This window comes from Gossypium hirsutum, chromosome A05 (genome assembly GCF_007990345.1).
Source record: "Gossypium hirsutum isolate 1008001.06 chromosome A05, Gossypium_hirsutum_v2.1, whole genome shotgun sequence".
In the NCBI taxonomy this organism is placed as follows: domain Eukaryota; kingdom Viridiplantae; phylum Streptophyta; class Magnoliopsida; order Malvales; family Malvaceae; genus Gossypium; species Gossypium hirsutum.
Genome location: NC_053428.1, coordinates 84,748,032 through 84,770,853, shown reverse-complemented (window position 1 = coordinate 84,770,853; position 22,822 = coordinate 84,748,032). Strand labels below are relative to the sequence as shown.

Below are 22,822 nucleotides of genomic sequence, written 5' to 3'. Positions count from 1 at the left end.
ACCTCTTCTTCTCCTTCTAGGCTTCTTTTGGTTCACCGTTTAAAGCCAGTGAGGTGCAGTTGGACTCCCAACCTCACTGGGAAGCTGTTTGGTTGAGTGTTTCAGTGCAACCAAAATCAATTCTCATCACACTGCTATCCCAAAAATCAACTGGAGCTTTCAGCAGCAGTAAGCTCACTGGTTGAACTTCCATTTATTATTTTACCATTTTATCCTTAAAGTTTCTTTATCAATCTGTTATTTTTTTTCAGATTTGGCGGCCAAATTCTGTTATCTATGTTGGAGTTTCAACACACTTTAACCGGGTAAAGTAAGAATTTCAAACAGAGCACCAGCAGCAATGTATTATACCCGGGTAAAATATGAAGGAAAAATACTTGAAGTTCAAGCTTTTAGCTACTGTTAAGAATGGAGAACAGAACTTAAAATTTTTAGAAGGCAAAGGAAGAATGGAGCATATGGAAGAAAATCTGATGATTTCATTCGTTTTAAACATTGGTTATATAATAAAAAATTAAAAATTATTATCATTTTATCTAATAAATAATTTAAATTGATTATATAATTCATTAAAATATTTATAATAAAATATTAAAAGATACATTTTAATATTTTATTAAATAAATTTATAAATTCACATATTTTAATAATTTTATATAAGTAAAATAATTTAAAAACTTCTATTATATATCAATTCTAATATGATGTCCTTAATAGTCATTTTTCATTTTCACCTCACCGCTACAGCTGCGTTTGAATCCAAACACACACTCCACCGCTGTTTCTAATCTCACCGCTACAGTATCCAATCTCACCGCTACAGTAACTAATCTCACTGCCACCGCTGTTTTTAACCTCACCGAAGGTAAACACACCGCCCATCCAAACTAAGCCCTACTTTGCTCTCTTCATCTCAAACCTTCCGCCATTGTTGTCCCAGCAAAACCGATCCAATTTCTCGGATTTCCCATGGAGTCCATCTCAAAACTAGATTTTTATCTCTAGAAACAATGGCTTCGCTACGGGTCTATGTCGTTGGGCTCTTCTGGAAAACTCTACTATTTCTCTGTTTGGTATTGCAACATGTCTAGAAATAACATTGTTGTTTGATCCTCCGATGACTCTCTTCGGGCCAAAACTTGTTACCGGGGCAGCCATCAGCGACTGGTAACCGATATTCAACGAGGCTGGCATTGGAAGATGGGGGATGTCCGGTTTATGGGAATTGACATAGTTTGGATTTTCCAGCTGATACGAGTTTGCCCAACCACACAATGAATTTCCTGAATTTGTTTGAATAAAGACTAAATTATATAATATGTAAAGTTGAGGATATTTAGGTGAGCATTCCTTAAATGATTTAAGGAGAGAATAATCAAAAGTAATAATATTAGTTATTAAAATAATAAATTTAACTCTTATAATATTAATACTCTTACCAAATAAAGTGAGTGAATATGATTTTTAATTTTAATTCTGAGGTCTATTGTATAAAACTGAAGAAGAAAGAAGGTCAAGTAATTTTATTACCAGATTTATAATGACGAAATGGTTGAAGGCTCCCATTAATCTCCTATCTTGGTGGGAAATTTGATAAAGTCAAACCTTTCTGCCCCTTTTCTGGGTTATTTACCACTAGTCTTCAATTATTTATTAGGGTTGTGGGCGTTCTGATTTGATGGTTGGCCGTAAAAACCCCTCTCTCTACCAATCCATTAGTCTGAATGCGCTCCTTTTTTCTTTCTTTGATTTCCGCTTTAACACTTTCTTTTTCCTTCAAACATCCCCATGCATGAAGTTGAAAGGTCAAAGTCTTCTTTAGCCCCTAAAGACAAGTTACAAGGTGGTCACCTCACGCCAGGCGCCCACTTCGCTCATCCCCTTCGTATAATTTACATACACACACGTTGCCCTCACTTTCCTATTCCCCATTTTAGGCTTGTGTTACAACCCAACTATATAACATTTTGGGGTTTAAGCTAGCTTTATATGTCATGTGAACCTTCAACTTGTTGCTCCATTTTGTTTAGAGCTTGATTCCCATTATTGGAATGGACAAACACCAAGAATACGAGAGGGTATTTAATCACTTCGATGAGAATAAAGATGGGAAGATATCCCCGGCGGAGCTTCAACTGTGCGTGAAGGCGATAGGAGGGGAGCTGTCACGGGAAGAGGCGGAGGTGGCGGTGGAGGTGTTGGATACGGACGGGGATGGATTGTTGGGGTTGGAGGACTTCATTAGGTTAGTGGAAGAAGTAGGAGAGGAAGAGAAAGTGAATGATTTGAAAGAGGCTTTCAAGATGTATGAGATGGAAGGTTGTGGGTGTATTACGCCAAAGAGTTTGAAGAGGATACTTAGTAGATTAGGTGAATCTAGAACTTTAGAGGAATGTAAATCCATGATTGCTCAGTTTGATCTTAATGGCGATGGAGTCCTCAATTTTGATGAATTTAGAGTCATGATGTTATGAACTTGTCATATTTACATATATAATCTTAACGATGAATTTGAAGTCATGATGCTTGGATGTATATATATATATATACATCTCTTTCTTCTTCTCTTTCCTTGTTCTTTGTTGGGATTTCTTAAAAATATTTTTATTTCACATAACGATATTAAGATTTTTTATATTAAATGTCAATAATATGATACCTTCAACAAAGTAATTGGAACATCAATTAGGTATCTTTTTATCACATTTTATTTTTTGATTTAAATATTCTGAGAGGTTATGAGTAAATTTACGGAGAGGAGTGTTTGATCCCTTGTCTTAATACATATGGGAGTTGAATAGGCAACTTAGACACCACTTTATCTAGTCTTTTTGTTGAGACAATTTTAATTTTGCGGGAATAAAATTGAGCACGGACACTTCGAATCTAATACCAAACCTATTGGGAGGGTTTATAAACTTTTAAGAATGAAACTGTAAAAATTTCTCTTTAAAATTAAGTTAAAATCCGCTAAACAAAAATAAAATAATGCAATAAGTACATTAAAAACTTAAGTTCAAATGTTCATCTATTTTAAATCCCCTAAATAAGTTGGAGTCATAAACACAAAAATGATTAAAATTTTAATTTTTTTATAAAGTAAAAAATATTATTATGAGTGTAATTTTATTTTTTTAAACTTATTTTTCTTGAAAAACAACAAGTACATTTTTATTTTTTATTTTTATGTAAAATCTATAAATCTAGAAAATTTTCAATTAAAGCCTAATTTTTTTAAAATAAAATAATAATATTGCAAACTGCAGTTTACGATTAGAGCTGATCATGGGCTGGGCGGCCCGGCCCGGCCCGAAGGCTCGCCCGAAAAATGGGAGGGTTTGGGTAAAAATATAGGCCCGAAAAATGGGCTTGGGCAAAAAAACGAGGCCCGTTTAGAAAACGGGCCGGGCCTCAGGTAAGGGTTTTTTGGCCCGGGTCCGGCCCGGCCCGGCCCGAATTATATATTAATATATATTTTTTATTTTATTTTTAATTATTTTAAATTTTTAATATAACCATTTTTTATTATATTATTAATTTGTGTATTGTTTTAAGAATTGTTTTAGTATTATTTTTATTTGTTTTAATATTTATTTTTATGTTTTTAAATATATTTGATTTATTATATTTTTAAATTTTTTATTTAATGACATAAAAAAAATTTAATATGGGCCGGGCCGGGCTCGGGCTTAGTAAGTTTATTTCGGGCCGAGCTTGGGCAAAATTTTAAGCCCATATTTCGGGCCGGGCCGGGCCCGGGCCTAGTAGATGAGCCTAAAATTTATATGGGCCCGGCCCGACCCGGCCCATGATCACCTCTATTTACGATAAGAGAAAATAGGGGAAAAAAACTGTAGATTCGCGCATTTCTACATGATGTGACAGGAGAAGAACCAGAGACTTTGCCCTATAAGAATTTTCATACTGTGGCATTTGGTCCCTCCCCACCCATAAAAAAGCTTTTAATTATTGGCCCCAAATTCATAGAACCACCAAAAGCTTCAAAATGGTTTTGGAGTAAAAAAAGAATATTCCAATCTTAAATATATTGAATATCTTAGATAGATCAGTTACCAATATTTTTTCTTGCAGATTGTGATCCAAGAAATGTGAATCATACCACTACCAAGCGTCACCTAGAAAGTAGCAACCTTTTTTATTATACAGTTTCTGCCAATTTCAATAGTTTAGCTAAACTTTGACTGAATGAGTCAAAGCAGCACAAGCTTCAATGAAGAATTCCCCACCATTTGGCTTCATAGTTTATAGTAAATTGTATGTAATCTTCCAAGCTTTTTCTAAAATGTTGACTACTTGAATGATTTATTATGTATCAGGAAATTCAGAGAAATTAAACAAAAACTACAAAGTTTAAACCTGCCTTATTTGTTCAATCTCAGTTTTCTTTTAATTACATATATGTAGTTATTTACAGGGATCTCAATACCCTTATCAAGAGGACAAGAGGCTATGAAGCCTGGACTCGAAAATAATAGCTATTTTGGATCTTTTTTAACAGATTATATTATATATTATTCACAGATTGGATGTTGTGGATGATGTGTTTACCAGAGGTTTGGAAGAGCTTTCGAAGATCAATGTGTGTTCTCCTTCTGTTGGTTCTTCCACCGATCTTGATAACCTGCCAACGATCTCTCCAGCACTTGGTCTCAAGCAAGGGTCTTCTTCAGTGCAAGCTCTTGCAAGGTTTGCCAATGTGACTGCCATATCAAATGAGTAATTCTCCCCTAATGCACTGTCCATCCATGCCCTTAATTCATCTGCGCTTTCTGATTGTAATATGGCCTTGATTTTCTCCGAAAGCCAAACGTTCCCGCCTCCTTTCTTATCCGGTCGGCTTATCGGGGTTTGTCCCGATAAGATTTCGAGCAAAACTATCCCATAAGCAAATATGTCAATGCCTGGGGAGATCACACCTTGGTGAAGATATTCAGGAGCTAGATAACCCAAGCTCCAACTGGAAGGGTTTGTTGAAAGATCAGGATATTTTGTATCATCTTCAACACACCTTGCCATACCAAAGTTCCCAATCTTTGCATTCAAATCTTCATCCAGGAATATGCTTCGGCTCTTGATATTTCTATGAACATAGCTCGGATTCATAACTTGATGCATATACTGTAATGCCACGGCTATATCGAAACTGATCTTCAGCCTTTGCTTCCATGTCAAGAAGCAGTAACATGAGGCTATGAACTGATTTTTCATTGCCAATCCACCATGTAACCAATCCTTCAAGGAACCATTTTTTGCATATTCAAAGACCAAAAATGAATGGGAGCCCTCAGTCACACATGTTCCGAGTAATCTAATTATGTTTGGGTGGTGATGAGTTGCATCAGTAAAGAATCTAGTCTCAACCTTTGAAATATTTTCTGTTCTAGTGCGCCTTATTGCCATGCTTTTCCCATTGAGATGACCATGATACACACTTCCCTCTATCTGAGTACTCGGATTGAAATCCTCGGTAGCTTTCCTGAGCTCCTCTATGGTATATAACTCCAGTAGCGCCTTACGAGGTGTAACACTGTCTATCAGCCGACCGTCTCCGGCATTCTGAGATCCTGCAAACGAGACTTTCTTCTCGCTTGCAGTCCGCACACTTAAGCTAAGCTGCTGCAGTTCCAAATCATCATCCTTGCTTAAGTTTTGCTTCTTCTTTTTCCTCTTCAATCGGATCACCAAGAAGGTTGCTGCAACAGCAATGATAGTCCCAATTACAACACCACTTACAGCAATATAAACTCCCACTTTCCACATCCTTGGCTTTTTCTTCTGAGGGTTAATTATAGGAATGCTGGTTTCCGGAAAATGAGGAAGGGGCTCACCATTAAGTGGAATCAAAAGAGATGTAAGAGTAGCTAAACTTTCAGGTTCAAAAGTCTCTAAAGATCTGTTATTTGTTGATATTATAGCTTCTGAGGTTGTATTGAAGGCAGCAGCCAAGTTAAAAATTGTATCACCTGGACTTACAGGGTAAGAAAGTAAGAGCCTTACTTTCAAAGCGACTTCAGACGGCGACGGACATGCGCATCTTAGTGGTACCACTAACCGGACTTTGTCACCAAGACCCCATGGTGAGACCCCGGGATTCTTGTCTTGGATTGCTTTGCAGGTTGTCAAGCCTTGCAGTGATTCAGCAATACCATAGAAGCTCTCCCCTTTGATTGTAGTTTTTGTTAAATCAGCATGGAACAAACCATTGTTGCATTTACAATCAATTGGCAACAGCAAAGGCTGATCTCTTGGTAGAAACTCAGTTTGTGCAGAGAAGCCATTAGCTTCAGCAATTGCAACCCTGTTGAAGCCTAAATAAAAGCTCAGATTGGAAAGAGATGAGTAGTATGATGTAGCTCGAAGCACCACGAACGTGCCGCATTGATCCTCTGATCCATTTATACGACAACGGTAACCCAAAGCATCTGGAGATGTAACGTTACAGCTAAGCAAGTTCTGTCCAAGTGGAGAGACAAGTAACCATATTAATAAGACCAAAGCTATCAAGTATATTTTACTCATTACAGATGCCATACCAGCTCCAACATAACGGACCAATCAAAAGAAGAGCTCACTTCGAGAGAGTGAATATTTTGGATCCATACATAAAAAAAAAAGAGAGGGGTTTTTGTTGGTGCTATAATTGAAACTAACAGATTCAGTGCAAACTTGTTAAGCAAGTCTCGAGACTTGTTGAGCAAACAAAAGAATTCGAGCTAGAGAAAGGAAGAAAAGCTAAGAAAAATGAAGGGAGAAATTGATGAACAAACTAAAACTTCATTCATGGGTTGAACAATGGCATAATGCCAATACATAAACCAAGCAATTTGCTTGTCAAAATCTGCATAATGATACCTAATCATCACCTACTACCACTAATACATTGAAACTTGAAAAACTAAGCTTGCACACTTAAACAAAGCTGACTTAACAGCTCAATTATCATCAAAATTACATCAATCATAAACCTAACATAGTTCTAAATAAACTAAAGTACATTACATTAACTTAAGATTACAAGATGAACAAAATAGGAATAGTTCAGCTCGTTCCAGGAGCTCCTGCATGACTTGGTCTTCATGGCCTGCATGCTGTCGAGTTTGCTGCATGCTGAACCAACTTCATCACTCCTCCTTGGTTTGCATGGAGCAAACACCTAGCTTCTTTCTTAGACATTCGAACCTTGTGACACTAAGGGCTTTGGTTAGAATGTCTGCAAGTTGATCCTCTGAATTACAGTGGACCAGCTTTACTTCCTGAGCTTGCTCCATTTCTCGAACAACATGCAACTTGATGCTGAAATGTTTTGTTCTTCCATGGAACACTGGATTTTTAGCAATTGCTACTGCAGATTGGTTGTCACAGAAGATCTCAGTAGCTTCCTCTTGATGCACATTCAAATCAGCCAATATTTTCCTTAGCCATATGGCTTGGTTGACAGCACTTGTTGTTGCCACATACTCTGCTTCAGCAGTAGATTGAGCTACTAGACTTTGCTTCTTTGAGCTCCAGCAAAACATGGCTGAACCAAGGTTAAAAGCATACCCTGAGGTGCTTTTCATGTCATCTATCGATCCAGCCCAGTCACTATCAGTGTAGCCAACCAGCTTCAGATTTCCTTCTTTGCTGTACTTCAAACCATAGTTTGAAGTGCCTTTGACATATCTCAGCACTCTCTTTGCAGCTTGGAAATGCTTCTCATTGCAGCAATGCAAGAACCTTGAGAGCAATCCTACAGCATACATGATGTCTGGTCTAGTGGCAGTCAAGTATAGCAAGCAACCAACTAGACTCCTGTAGGTTGTTTCACAAACTTTCTTAAAATCACCTTGGCTCGATAGTTTTTCTCCAACAGCAACAGGTGTTTTAGTTGCCTTGCTGTTTTGCATGGAGAACCTGGTCAGGATCTTTGTGGCAAAGCTTCTCTGGCTTAAAAATATCTCATTCTGCACTTGAGACACCTCCATTCCAAGAAAGTATGACATCTCCCCAAGATCAGACATTTCAAACACTTCCTGCATCTTGGTCTTGAAATCAGCCAGCACTACTCGATCTCCTCCTGTCACCAGAAGATCATCAACATACAGGGACACAATGAGTTGTATTTGTGTCCCTTGTTTCTTGACATACAGTGTTGGCTCACTCTTACTTCGATCGAATCCCAGATCAGTCAAGTAGCCATCGATTCTGCTATACCAAGCCCTTGGAGCCTGTTTTAATCCATATAGGGCCTTCTTCAGTTTGTAGACCATATGCTCTCTGCCAGCTATTTCAAACCCTTGTGGTTGTTCAACATAGATGTCTTCATCTAAGAAACCATTCAGAAAGGCTGATTTCACATCAAGTTGATGGATCTTCCATTCGAGCTGTGCTGCTAAGGCAATCAGCAGTCTGATGGTGTCGAGCCTGGCCACTAGTACAAAGGTCTCTAGGTAGTCCAAGCCATACCTCTGACTGAACCCCTTGACAACTAGCCTTGCTTTCAGCTTGTTCAAGGTACCATCAGCATTCTGCTTGGCTTTGTACACCCATTTCACCCCAATCACCTTCCTTTTGACTGGCCTTTCAACCAATTCCCAGGTCTGGTTCTTCTCAATCATGCTGATCTCCTCAGCCATTGCCTGTTTCCACCCTTGCTGAGCCTCAGCCTCTTCAAAGTTGTTTGGTTCAGCTATGGCTACATGAGCCCTTTCATAAATTTCAGCCAATGGCCTTGTTCCTCTGACTGGTTCATCATCAATATCCATTTCAGGGACATTTTGGTCTGGCTCAGCTTGGTCTATTGCAAGTTCTTCAGAAACTTCTTCAGGTTCATGTCTTTCCCAGTTCCAACATGACCTCTCATCAAATACCACATCCCTGCTTACTGACACTTTGTTTGTTGAAGGATCTAAAATCCTATAGCCCTTCTTAACAGTGCTATACCCCACCAAAATACCAGGTCGAGCCCTTTCAGACAATTTGTCCCTTTTAACAGCAGGTACATGTGCATAACAGATGCATCCAAAGACCTTCAGATGAGCCAGTGATGGCTTGAAGCTAAACCAGGCCTCGAATGGGGTCTTTTGATCCAAAGCCTTGGTTGGAAGTCTATTTTGAATGTATGTTACAGTGTTAACTACTTCTGCCCATAGTGCTTTAGGCAGACTCTTCTGAATCATCAAGCACCTGGCCATATCCATCAAACTCCTATTCTTCCTTTCACTTACCCCATTCTGCTGAGGTGTATATATGTTGGTAAGTTGATGTTTGATGCCTGCCTTATCACAGAAGACTTGGAACTGAGCTGAGGTGTACTCAGTCCCATTATCAGACCTTATGGTCTTCACCTTGCAGCCTGTTTCAGTCTCAGCAGCAGTTTTGAACTTCCAAAACACAGTGGCCACCTCTGATTTCTGTTTTAAGAAGTAAATCCAGCAATATCTCGAGAAATCATCAATGAACAGTATGAAATACCTGTTTCCACTTAATGACTCAGTCTTCATAGGGCCACACACATCAGTATGCACCAGTTGGAGTTTTTCAGAGGCTCTCCAGGCTTGATTCGAGGGAAATGGGAGTCTGGCTTGCTTTCCTAGCTGACATACTTCACATACATCATCATGGTCCACTGAGTTGATGAAGTTTTCAGCCAGGTCTTCTCTGATCATTCGGGCCATCGATCTGAAGTTGGCATGTCCCAGTCTTTGATGCCACAGCTTGGATTCATCTGAAGTGGCTGTGTAGGCAATGTCTGACTTTTTTGTCCAGTCAACCACAAAGCTCTTATCAGCCATAGGGACTGCCATCAGTTTGGATCCACTTGGATCACTGATTTGGCATTGGTGGTCTTTAAACACAACTGAATAACCTTTTTCCAGCAACTGAGCTATGCTGAGCAGGTTTCTGTCAATTTCAGGCACCAACAGCACATTTGAAATTACTTTGGTACCTGTAATGGTGCATATCAGAACATCACCCTTGCCTTCAGCTTGAATAAAATGACCATTTCCTATCTTGACTTTAGTTCTGCAGCTTCTGTCTAAAGACTTGAAGATTGCAGCATCAGGTGTTATGTGGTTGGTGCATCCACTGTCTAGGAGCCAACCAGATGAGGATCTTTCCTGAGCAGCTGAGCATGACACAGTAAAGACTTGCTCCTCTTGGTCACTGTCCTCCTTAGCTACTCGAGCCTCAGCTTTCATCTGTTGAGACTGGTTGCGCCTTGATTTGGCCTTGCTCTTACAGACTCTCTCAACATGACCCTTTTTCTTACAATGCTGACACACAGCATCTGGATTAAACCAGCATTTTTCTTCTGAATGACCAGCCTTTCTGCAGTGCTTGCAAGTCTGACCTTCTCTCCTTGCAGCATCATCCTTTGGCTTGTCTCTCCAGGCCTTCTTGCCTTTGTAGGCAGTATTTGTTCTTGCCTGAAAGGCACCTTCTTGGTGCTCCTCCATTCTGCTTGCTCTCCTCTGCTCTTGAGCATATAGAGCATTGATCAACTCTGTCAGGGAGATGGTGGACAGGTCCCTTGAGTCCTCGAGAGATGAGATTTTTGCCTCATACCTCTCAGGCAGAGTTGCTATAACCTTCTCCACTATCCTAGCTTCATTGAACTGCTCTCCAAGGAGCCTGATGCTGTTAACCACAGCCATAATCCTGTCAGAATATTGCTTGACAGTTTCTTCTTCCTTCATCTTCAAATTCTCGAAATCTCTCCTCAAGTTTAACAACTGTTGCTGCCTTGTCCTCTCTGTCCCTTGAAACTCTTCCTGCAACTTGTCCCAGGCCTGTTTTGGTGATTCACAGGCCATAATCCTTGTGAAAATCACATCAGACACTGAGTTTTGGATGCAAGACATAGCCTTGTGCCTCTTGGTCCTTTCATCAGCATGCTGCCTGATCTGAGCCACTGTTGGATTAGCTCTAAGTGGCTCTGGTTCAACATCAGTGTTGACCACCTCCCACAGATCGAAAGCCTGCAGGTAGGTCTTCATTTTGACCACCCATATGTGATAGCCTTCTCCATTAAAGACTTGAGGTGCAGCTGGTGAAAAGCTTGATGAAGCCATGGATTTGTGTAACAGATCCTTTAAGAAATAGGCTCTAGATACCAATTGTTGGTGCTATAATTGAAACTAACAGATTCAGTGCAAACTTGTTAAGCAAGTCTCGAGACTTGTTGAGCAAACAAAAGAATTCGAGCTAGAGAAAGGAAGAAAAGCTAAGAAAAATGAAGGGAGAAATTGATGAACAAACTAAAACTTCATTCATGGGTTGAACAATGGCATAATGCCAATACATGAACCAAGCAATTTGCTTGTCAAAATCTGCATAATGATACCTAATCATCACCTACTACCACTAATACATTGAAACTTGAAAAACTAAGCTTGCACACTTAAACAAAGCTGATTTAACAGCTCAATTGTCATCAAAATTACATCAATCATAAACCTAACATAGTTCTAAATGAACTAAAGTACATTACATTAACTTAAGATTACAAGATGAACAAAATAGGAATAGTTCAGCTCGTTCCAACAGCTCCTGCATGACTTGGTCTTCATGGCCTGCATGCTGTCGAGTTTGCTGCATGCTGAACCAACTTCATCAGTTTTAAAATAAGAGCTTTTTTGCTTTTTTCCTCAAAGCTTTTTCAAGGACAGGATTCTTGGGGATGGCGAAGATATTGTGTGTATATATATTTATATGGTTCCAGCTGTTGGTTAACCACATAGGGGGTGGCTATGTATCCCAAAGGTTTCAGTTGCCGGGGAACTAATTGTAGCCACCACTCTCAGCTACTTTTAGAGAACTTCTGGGGCCACTCAAACCTGCTTTTATATGCTGCAAAATATTCTTACATGTGCATTGACAGGACACTTAATTTGTTCCTTATCTATATCTATATATAGATAGATATTCATTTTCCTATGACATGAATGCCCCATTAGATCATGGATATGCAAACATTTTGTACATATGGTCCTGAAGTTGGGGAAAAAAGTTGCTTATAATTCACGGACCAGAACTGGAATGCAAACATGGTCCTGGAATTAGGACAATAAGTTGTCATCTTTATTGGTTGATTTAAATTAACTATGTTGATTGCATATTTGTTATTTGCAGAACAGAATAGATATAGGTTTTTGCAATGAAGAAAGCTGTCTGATCAATGGGGTAAAGGAAGCAGGAAGAAGAGGAAAAACTGGGAAATAATGAAGGTAGATAAAAGCATGTCCACAAAGACATGCATGCATTGACATACATGGCCTACCATAGCAATGAATTGACAAAAGTGAGGGGGAGGCCCCCGCAATTTCTAACGTTTTCCGTCATGTAAAATTATGATATGATGAATGAGCAAAAGTTTCCTTACTTTCATCAAGATTTTCTAGACAAAACATGTGAATTGCCTTTCCTATAATCAGCTGTCTATGTGGGAACAGACTTAATGAGATTAGACAACTCCGTGAAAATTTTCCACATGCAATAACCAGATTAGAGATGGATTTCAATGACTCAACTTATTAATAATAATATGAGGAAGGACTTATCAGAAAATTTTATTATTTTATTGTAGGTTTTTTTTTCCAAAATTATTTATCATTTATTTATCTCTAACTACCTTAATCCTATAATTTCTTTTTATTTTAAATACATCTTGTCACCCATACATTTTAAAACCAATTGCTTGAATAAAATTTCTAACAAATTTGTTACTATTTTCATTTTTCTTAATTACTACTTTAAAATATTTATGTTGTTACCTTTTTCGGTACCTAGCACTTTTTATCTTGGGATGATATATTATATATTATTTTATAGTATTAGTAGTTACATGCTGTTGATGTAATTTGTTTCATTGAACTCGATTACTCATTCTTTCACAAAAAATTTATATCAAAGATATATTTTGTACGATTATCAAGTTACAAAATATAGGTGGAAGCGAATAAAAACTTAAAGAACATGGCATTATCACATGCTTTGAAATCTTTGTTAATTTCTCAATACTACCTCATTGTTTATAGCTATCCTCATAGTGCCATGCTTTCGATGTCATATCACTGTATGGTAAATCGACGAGCTTTTTTTTTTTAATTCCCATAGATTTACTTAAATTTGTTAATGGAACTTTGAATCAATGGTGGGTGTCTTAAGCTAAAACATATGTTTATTTGGTGATTTTAAATTCTAATAATCGGTAAACTTCCAACCATGAAAAGTTATGACTTTTCAAAAACACAATTATGTACTTATTGGTACATGTATAAATAGAGGTTTGGTTAGAGTTGAATTAATTTATTTCATCCAAATCGTGAGTGAACATTATTATTATTATTTTTTCTCATGATTTGAGATATATATGGAATAATTTATTTATTCAAATCATTATATTATTAACTAACATTTGGATGTTGTTACGAGATATTATTTTAAATGTATTCATTGTTAGATGTTACATTTAAATTAAAGTTTATAGAAAATCATACAATATAAATCATCTTGACCGGTTTAAAACATCATAAGCTAAATAGGGTGTACATATGATAACATTTTAATATATATTAAAAGGTTGAATAGGATTGTGAGTTTTTAGTCACGTTTTATATTAGTTTTATGATAATTAAATGTTGAACTAGAAGTGATTTTGATTAGAAATAAAATAAGTCATATATAATATGCATGGTTAATTTTTCTAGACAAAGTAGAATAATAGAAAGCATTGGCTTATATGATAATATCACTATTCTGGTATAAAATCTTTTAGTGAGAATATGAATGTTGTAATCATACATTTGAAATCGAGATCATATTGTGCATATTTATGATGGTGAACATTTTTTAATATATACATATATGATTTGCATATGATTTATAATTTCAAGGTTCTATAAAATTTTTTTAGATATAATGAAATTTGAAATATATTTAGAAACCATAAACAAATTATCTAGTGAGTAAAAATAATAATAGTATGAAGCTATTTGACTCATTTAGGTGATGACCATAGTTTTAATTATAGTTACTAAAATGACTAATAAAGTCTATGATTATGATCACATATTATCTTAAATATGAAAACATCATATCTTTTTGGATATTCGAAATATACTAGTTTTCTTTACAAAAATATCCTAATTAGACAAACTAGTGGATGACCAATTGATACTAACAATTATTTTTCTTACCATGGTAGTGAATTAGTGGTTTTTTTTTGTTGGATTATATGTTATTAAAGATTATTGAATTCTTTAATATTATTTCTAGTATTAATATTTTAATATTTTACAACTTCAATTGATAAGATCAATAACCAATTTATCAACTTAGTTTATTATAGTAGATCAAATTTGGATGATTTAGATGGATTCATATTTCAATTGATAGATCTTATCAACATGATTTTTAAGAATGATGTCACATTGAAGGAAATAAAAAAGTGGATTCATAGAAAAATGTAACGAATGTGATATATCGCATTTGAACCCAACAAATGCAATGAATTGTTAGTATCAGTTGGTCATCCACTAGTTTGCCTAATTAGGATATTGTAAAGAAAACTAGTATATTTCAAATATCCAAAAAGATATGATGTTTTCATATTTAAGACAATATGTGATCATAAAAAAAATGTTCTAACTTTGTATAGATGTATTTCAGTACTTTTTATCCAAGGATACATGATTTGGTAAGATTTGGACAGATCAAAATAGATTGAAATTTGCTTATTGAGGATTAAATTTAATCTTTTATATTGAAGTCTTGCTCAACCTTGGAATATATTCATTGAAAAGAGTACATATCTAGTTCACTGAGAGGAACTTGTTCTTGAATGCATTTACTTATGTTCATAAAATGTTCTTTCGGTTTATACTAAGCTTTTGTGGTGAAAGATTTAATTTTTGAGAGTTTTCATTGTAATTGTACAAGAGTGAGGTTGCAATGATTAGGATATCAATCAAGTTTAAATCATAGCTTGGAATATGAAAGTTATAATCGATTTCTCACTGGGTATAACCCTGCAAATGTAGGTTTTTGAATTGAACTATATAAATGATTGCTCATGTTCATTTGTTTTATGTTTACTTGTTTCTTAAGTCACAACTAAACATGCAACTAATCAACAACTTTAACACTAGCAATAACATAACAAATAACGTATTTAAGAATACTAATAACATAAAATTGGGTAAAAAATATTTGCATGATAAATCGAGTCAAATTAAAGAGTGATTAAAAGAGTTTTAGAGTATATCGAGAGGTTTAGGTTTGAATGTAACATCCCATTTTTAGTTAAATCGAAACAGTGGTTTTAAGACCACAAATCCGAATCAGAAGGAAAATTATTTTAATATTAGTCCATGGTATGCATTATGATAGGAATAACGTATGAAAGTTTCATTAAGAAAATTTTACCGATTACATGTCTAATTTAATAAAGGACCAAATTGCATAAAATGTAAAAGTTGAGTTCTAGTAGCTATAAGTATCAAATAGCTATGGAATTCAAAATTTGAGGTCCTTATATGAAAATTAGACCATTAAGTGGAGTTAGTAGATAAGTATGATGATTCATCCATGGACATTTAATTAAATAAAATGATGAAATTGGAGAGTAAAAGATGAAAAGATGATAAATTTAAAAAATAAGAAAATATCATCATTTTCATCATCTTTCCTAAATAGAAAAACATGGAAACCCTAGCTAAGAGAAAAGAGCTCAAGCAAGTTTACTTAGCTTAAGTAGGTAAGTAATCTTGTTCCATTTTTAGTAATTTTCATATTTCTGAGATCATAATAACTTAATCTAACTATTTTGGGGATTAATTTGAAAATTTATCAAAGTATTAAAGTTTTTCCATGGATGAATATGCATGAATTATGAAGTTTTATGGTAAAAATGGAAAGGTTGTTGATATATAAACAACTTTTGTAAAGGAAATTTTCATGAAATTGTGATTTAGGGACTAAATTGAAAAGATGTAAAATTCATAAAAAAATTATAATTTTTTTGAAATATATGGGCTGTAAATGTTATATGTAAAAATCGGCTAGGCTTGGAATAAGGATTAAATCGCATGAATTTCATTTTTCGAGCCTAGAGACGAAATCGTAATTAATCAAAAGTATATGAGAAAAATGGTAATTTTGCCTAAGATGTGAATTGGATGAAATTGAATGTGAATTTTATTAAATTGAGTTAAATTTACTCTTATAGATCCAGATAAACCTAGTTCGGAATTGGATCGGGAAAAACAAAAACTATCGGAATAATAGTCTACAAACACGAACATTGTCGAGGTAAGTTCGTGTAACTAAATTGTGTATATTTATATGTTTCAATTAAATGTTGTATATATGTGAATTGTATAAATGTTGTATGTATGAAATTGATAACATATCTAATAATACCTGATAAATAATAAGTCCCGTTTGGATAAATGAGATTCGATGGATACAAGGTTCCCGAATTGGTTGTGGTCCTGTATATATTGCGGACACACCATAGCTCGAAAGAGCGTCCCGTTATTAGCTCTCATGAGCATCCTAGTATTTGGCCCTCTCAAGTTTCCCATTATATGGTTCTTGCGAGCTTTTTGTTAATAGCTCTTCGGAGCATCCCGATTGGTTGTGATTCTGTATGTGTTGTAGACACCACAGCTCTTATGAGTGTCCTGTTATATGGCTCTTCGTGAGCTTCCCAATATGGCTCGCTTGAACTTTCCAATATATGGCTATCCGAAGCTTTCCAATTAATGGCTCTTTAGAGCTACCCGTTATAAGGCCAGGATAAGCCTCCTGTTACATGACTCACATGAGCTTCCCATTATATGGCTTAAGAGAGTACTTTCCGTTTATGTGCTCTTATGAGCATTCTCGAATATGAATTGACATATTACAGTTTTGTACACTTAGTGTGTACTACCCGTTTATCCATCGATATTTTAAATAATTCAATGGACAAAAATCCTGACATGAGAACATATGAATCCAAATTGAATCGTTATATGTACATATATATGAAATACATCGAACTTGGATTTTGATGAGCTCATCATTATTCTTGATAGTCACATGAAATAAATAACTAATATGTTTGGTGAGATTATGTGCTTAGGCTTTTGGCCAAGTTGTTTGGAATGTGTTTGTATGCTTACCGTAAATGTAAATGAATGGTAAGATAATTTTCTTTATACGAACTTACTAAGCATTAATTGCTTACTCTATTTTATTTCCTTTTTTTATAGTATTCAGAGGCTCGTAAAGGTTGGATGTTGGTCGGAGCTACATCACACTATCCTACAACTCGTTTTGGTATAAATAACAAAAATTTCTTTTGAGTATAATGGCATGTATAGGCTAAAGTGGTCAAGGATGGCATATATGTGTTTGGTTGGGATTAGGCGTTGGTATGGCTTGTAAATGGTATGTTTTGATATAAAAAATGGTTTTAATATGCTTAATTTGTGTTTGAAATGGATGATTAATGAAAATCATCTAGGCATTTTGATTATGATAGTAAAATTGATAGAACATGTCTATATGTACACATGGTATTTTGGTAAGTATATATACTTGAACATATGTGTTGATATGTCTTACATAAAATGTAATGACCCAAAATTTAGGAGTATCAGAAAAGTATAGTATCGGGCCTCCGTCTTAGTAAAACGAATTTGTAAATATTTATTAAAAATATTTATGAAGCTAGTTGTTTGTTTAATTAGGTTTTAGTTAGGTGAATTTATTTTAATTAGGAGTAATTAGGAAAAAGGACTAAATTGAAATAAGGGTGAAAGTTTAATTATAAATTAAAAAAGTTAAAGGGACTAAATAGGTAAATATACCAAGTCCCATAAATGAGGCGGCATAAATATGATAAAATCTTAGATTTTTATGTTTTAAATATATTAATATATTATTTAATTATAAAATATATTATATTATATGTAAAATTTAACTAAATCTTAACAAATGTATGGTAAAATTTGTGACCTGTGTAATACACATATATTTGTAAAACACATACATGTTTACTTATTATATAAGTATATTATTAAGTTACATTTTTATAATATTATTAATAAACAAATGAAACAAATGAAATAAAAAGAAATAAAAGATAGGAAAGACACAAAGTAACATAATAGAAAACGAAATAGGAAAGAAAGAAAGGAGAAAAGAAAGAAAAGAGAAATTAGGGATTTCAAGGTTTGAAGTTTATTTGGTAAGTTAATTTAAGTCATTTTCTTATAATTTTTGAGTTTTTAGAAACCCAGAACAAAATATGTCATGGTTTATGTTGAAATTTTGTTAGTTGATAGATTTTTATACATGAGTTATGTTGAATTAATTGATGAATTAGGGGTTAAATTAATTGAATTTCAAGTTAGAAGTTAGTAAAGGATTGAATTGTAAAATAAAGTGTAGGTTTTGAATAGTAGGGACTAAATTGAAAGAATTTTGAAATTAGGAATTTATGGTGAAATTGAAGAGTTAAAATGAGTTTATAGAAGAAATTTAATGAGAATATGGAATAGTTTTAGTAAAATAAAAATTAGTATTGATTTAGGGATTAAATTGGAACTTAGATAAAATTTATGTATAAAAAGAAATATTAGATGGAATTGTATGATTGATGATTTTTAATTGTTTAATTATGTAGCTAATATCGTACCAGAGTCGTTGACCAAGAAAGGAAGGGAAAAGGTGGACGAGGAATAGATCAATGAATTTCGATTCGTATTACTATAATTCGAATTTAATTATTAATTGTTAAATTTTAAATTAATATACATGATAAGCAAATTGAGGTAAGTATTAGTATTAAATTGAATGAATTAGATTGAATTGTGATTATATGTGAGTAATTCAGATGTATATTGAATTGAGAAAATGAAATTAAAATATGATTATTAAATGGAAATTTAAATGGTTTGAATTGAATTATTGTACTATTGTGGTATTGAATTGGAATATGGAAATTGGTGATTGATATGGATTTTATTGAAATTAAATTGAGAAAGTATATTGAATACCCTATTAACTAGTTAGGCTAAGTCGGATATAGTTGGCATGCCATAGGATTGGAAGTGTTCAGGGATATTCAACCTCGAGTCGATTAGGCACTATATGTGTCGTATTAGGCACCATGTGTGTCGTATTATTACTTCTGATATATTGATTAGGTACTGAGTATCATTTGCTTCGGCAATATTTATTAGGCATAATGTGCTGTACTGGTGTGTTGGTTCGATCCGTGTATTTGCCAAGGTCCGAGTTATGTTAATAGGGGTAAAAGAACAAATTGCAATAGAATTGGTATTGAATAAATTAAATGAATTGTATATGAAATGAAATGATCTATTGGAATGATATGTGAAAAATCTAATGAAATTGAGATAGTGAAATAATGTATGAATTCAATTAAATACAAGATTTGAAATAATGCTTATTGAACAAGTTGATTTAAAGTATGAAATAATTATTGAATATTGTAGGCATAAATTGAATGTATATAATTTATTGTATAATGTTACAAATTTGAATTATGGTAATACCACTGAGTATATCTATACTCAGCGTGCGGTTGTTTCCGTGCGCAAATCAATAGAAATAACAATCCCGACCTCAGCTAAACTTTGGTGAAGTATCTCTCTTTTTGGTAAATGTGGCATGTATCTAGGTTAAATTTATAGGCCAATGTGAATAGTAGTTGTAAAGGATGTCAAATGTTGTTTTGACATTGGTTAAGTGAGATGTTAAATATGAAATGGTGTATATGGTATGAAATTTGACATGGAGAATGAATGAAGTTTATTAGCCAATTTTAAATGATGTTAAGAATGTTTATTGAGTAAATTATCAAGTCAATGTTTTAGGCATAATTAGGTATGTTTGAATGTGAAGATGGATTGGTTATCATATTGATTGTAAATTGGCTGCGGTTTGAAATTGCAGAGAAGGTTAGATGTTTATAAAAAGGTTATATTGAGTTTACAAAAAAAAAAACTACGAAAAGTTTTTGGAGCACTCAAACAAGTCTCGATTGATTTCTAACACGTATTATGGGCCTCAAGGGTCCATAAAAGGGACTTAATGAATAAATTATAATGTGTATGTTAATTGTTTTTTAATAATCGTAAATTGTCCGATATGTCCAGTAATGATCTGTAACCCTGTCTCGACGATGGTTTAGGGTTATGGGGTGTTACATAAAAAATATTTTGGCTTGATTTGAATGATTTATATTGGATTGAGAATGTGTTTAAATATTAATGTAGGTGAAATACAAGTTTGGGTGAGAAATAAGGCTTGGAAATGGCCTTATTTTGTCCACATATGCGCACAAGTGTGTGGTTCAGCCGCGTGTCCCTTGCATCTTTAAAATTGCAAAATAAAATACTCAGGTATTTTCGCGCGGACAGAGACACAGGCGTATGTCTCAGCTGTGTGTGGCACACGACCTCTGCACACGGGCATGTAACTTGGCTGTGTGGCCCCTGCACGTAATTGATGTAAATTAAAATGTTTACACGGCTTAGCACACGGGCGTATGGCTTGGCCATGTGACCCAAGTTAATAACCACCCTAATTTGGACACAGGCTGGGACAGGGCCGTTTGTCCCTATTTCGAATGTCCATACGGCCTAAGACACGGCATGTCTCTCGACCGTGTGAGACACACGACTTGGCCACACGGGCTGGTGTCCCTTGCACCTTGGAAATTTTTTAAGATTTCGTGAAAAATCCTCTGAGTTCCCGGTTTAGTCCCAACTTATTTTAAATGCATATTTTGGGCCTCGATGGCCAATTTAAGGAACAATATGATTGATTTCAAATATGAATAGTAAATGATATGAATTAACTGTATTTGTTCTATAAACTTTGGTAATACTCTGTAACATTGTTCTGGCAATGGATATGGGTTAGGGGTGCTACATTGAATGTGTAGAGGATAGGATAATAGAGGAAGAAGAAGTGATTGTAGGGTTTAAGAGAAATTAAACACAAAAAATATAAGCCAAACATCAACATCCATGATGTTGAGGTCAATGTAGCTAAGATCAAATTCATATTAATTGAAGTATAAGATCCTTAACTGTTATAATAAATGTCAATAATGGCAATAAAATGATTGCAAAAATGAGAAAAAAATAAGAACACATGGATTTTACGTGGAAACCCCTTTGGGAAAAAACCACAGGCAGAGGAATGTTGAAAAACGAATGATACAAGAGGAATTTTAACTACATCTATTTAAGGATTGAAAAAATCTTGTTCTAATCAAAATCAAATAGAAGAAGTGTAGTTTTATATGGATTCTACTTGTACGGCCTTTAGCCTCTCGCCCCCACAGATATCTTTATTTTGCCACTGTATTTATTTCTTCAACAAGTGGTGGGATTCAGGTCACACAAACTCTAACAATCTCCACCTTAGCACGAATTCTCAACGAACAAGTTCTCCACCTCTTCCATAAAACCCCTAAAGGGGTATTCTTTAATAATGAGCACCAACAAAGTTCAAGTAATGTTCAAACTTGGTTATAGGAAGTGACTCAGTCATCATATCTGTAAGATTATCATGAGTACTAACTTTGCTCACAATAATATCACCACGAGTAATAATATCAAGCACAAAATGATACTGAACATCAATATGCTTTGTTCTCTCATGAAACATTTGATCCTTCGTAAGGAATATGACACTCTGACTATCACAAAACATTGTATTAATCTGAAGGTCTTTACTGAGTTTACTAAAGAATCTTTTTAACCAAATAGCTTCTTTACAAGCCTCAGTAATCGTCATGTACTCAACTTCAGTAGTAGACAAAGCAACTGTAGTCTACAAAGTGGCTTTCCAACTGATTGCTCAACCCCCAATAGTAAACACATATGATGTGGTCGCGAAACTAACTAAAATTTTGACTAAGGCAAGTGCACCTATTAATTAATAATATAACTACGGTGAGCACAGGTATCGTTCTTACGAAGACTAAAAGTACTAGTAATTATTATCTTTCTATTATTTAACTGATAAATTCGGGTGATCAATTAAAAACTAAATTTAACTAAACTAATTAACTAACGAACACGAAAAAGAACAAAACATGAAAATAACCAAGTAATAACCGAAAAGCGAAACAATACCTAGGAAATAATTCACCTAGATTTCATCTGTCACTATCAATCTAAATTACACAATTTTTTTACGTAGCATCTTGATCTGTAGAAATCCTTAAATTACGCTAATATATCTTTCGAGAGTAAGAGCAACTGAGTCTAAGTTGATTAATTGAAATTTCTTTCTAATTAAAACCTCTATTATCACATTAACTCAATCTATGGATTCTCCCATTAGATTTGACTCTAATCTGATAGATTTATATCGTCCTATTTTTAGGATTGTATGCAACTCCACTCAATTACGCTAGATCTACTCTTAAACATGGTCTATTCCTCCTCTGATTTAACCATACCAAACATGAATCAATAGTCTAGAAATATCAAATCAAGAATTAAACACACATAATTGAAAAACAAGATCTAAGTATTTATTGCGTAAAATAAAAATCAAAAGACACAATCTATCATAGGGTTCATCTCCCTAGGTATTTAGAAAATTAGTTCATGCTTGAAATAAAAACATCCAAGACAAAGTATAATCGAAAGAAATAAAGAAACTCATGATGGCTTCCTAAAAAATCAACGGGGAGTCTTCAATTTTGATAGAAATCTACTTCAGAATCTGCTTCAATGATTTTTTTGAGTTGTTTTCTTAAATATTCTATGGCAGCTTTTTC

The 22,822-nt window shown here is 34.5% G+C and overlaps 2 protein-coding genes across 2 annotated transcripts; one reads left to right on the top strand and one right to left on the bottom strand.

The window, feature by feature from the left end:
* Positions 1–1,592: 1,592 nt before the first annotated feature.
* On the top strand, positions 1,593–2,566 carry LOC107956997 (calcium-binding protein CML38). The gene has a single exon (XM_016892421.2). It carries the CDS (start codon positions 2,052–2,054, stop codon positions 2,472–2,474), a length of 423 nt encoding a protein of 140 aa, XP_016747910.1. The 5' UTR covers positions 1,593–2,051; the 3' UTR covers positions 2,475–2,566.
* A 1,950-nt stretch (positions 2,567–4,516) lies between these two features.
* LOC107956995 (protein LYK2) lies at positions 4,517–6,552 on the bottom strand. Its single transcript, XM_016892418.2, has one exon. The coding sequence runs from the start codon at positions 6,550–6,552 to the stop codon at positions 4,537–4,539; it is 2,016 nt and encodes a 671-aa protein (XP_016747907.2). The 3' UTR covers positions 4,517–4,536.
* Between the last annotated feature and the right edge of the window lie 16,270 nt (positions 6,553–22,822).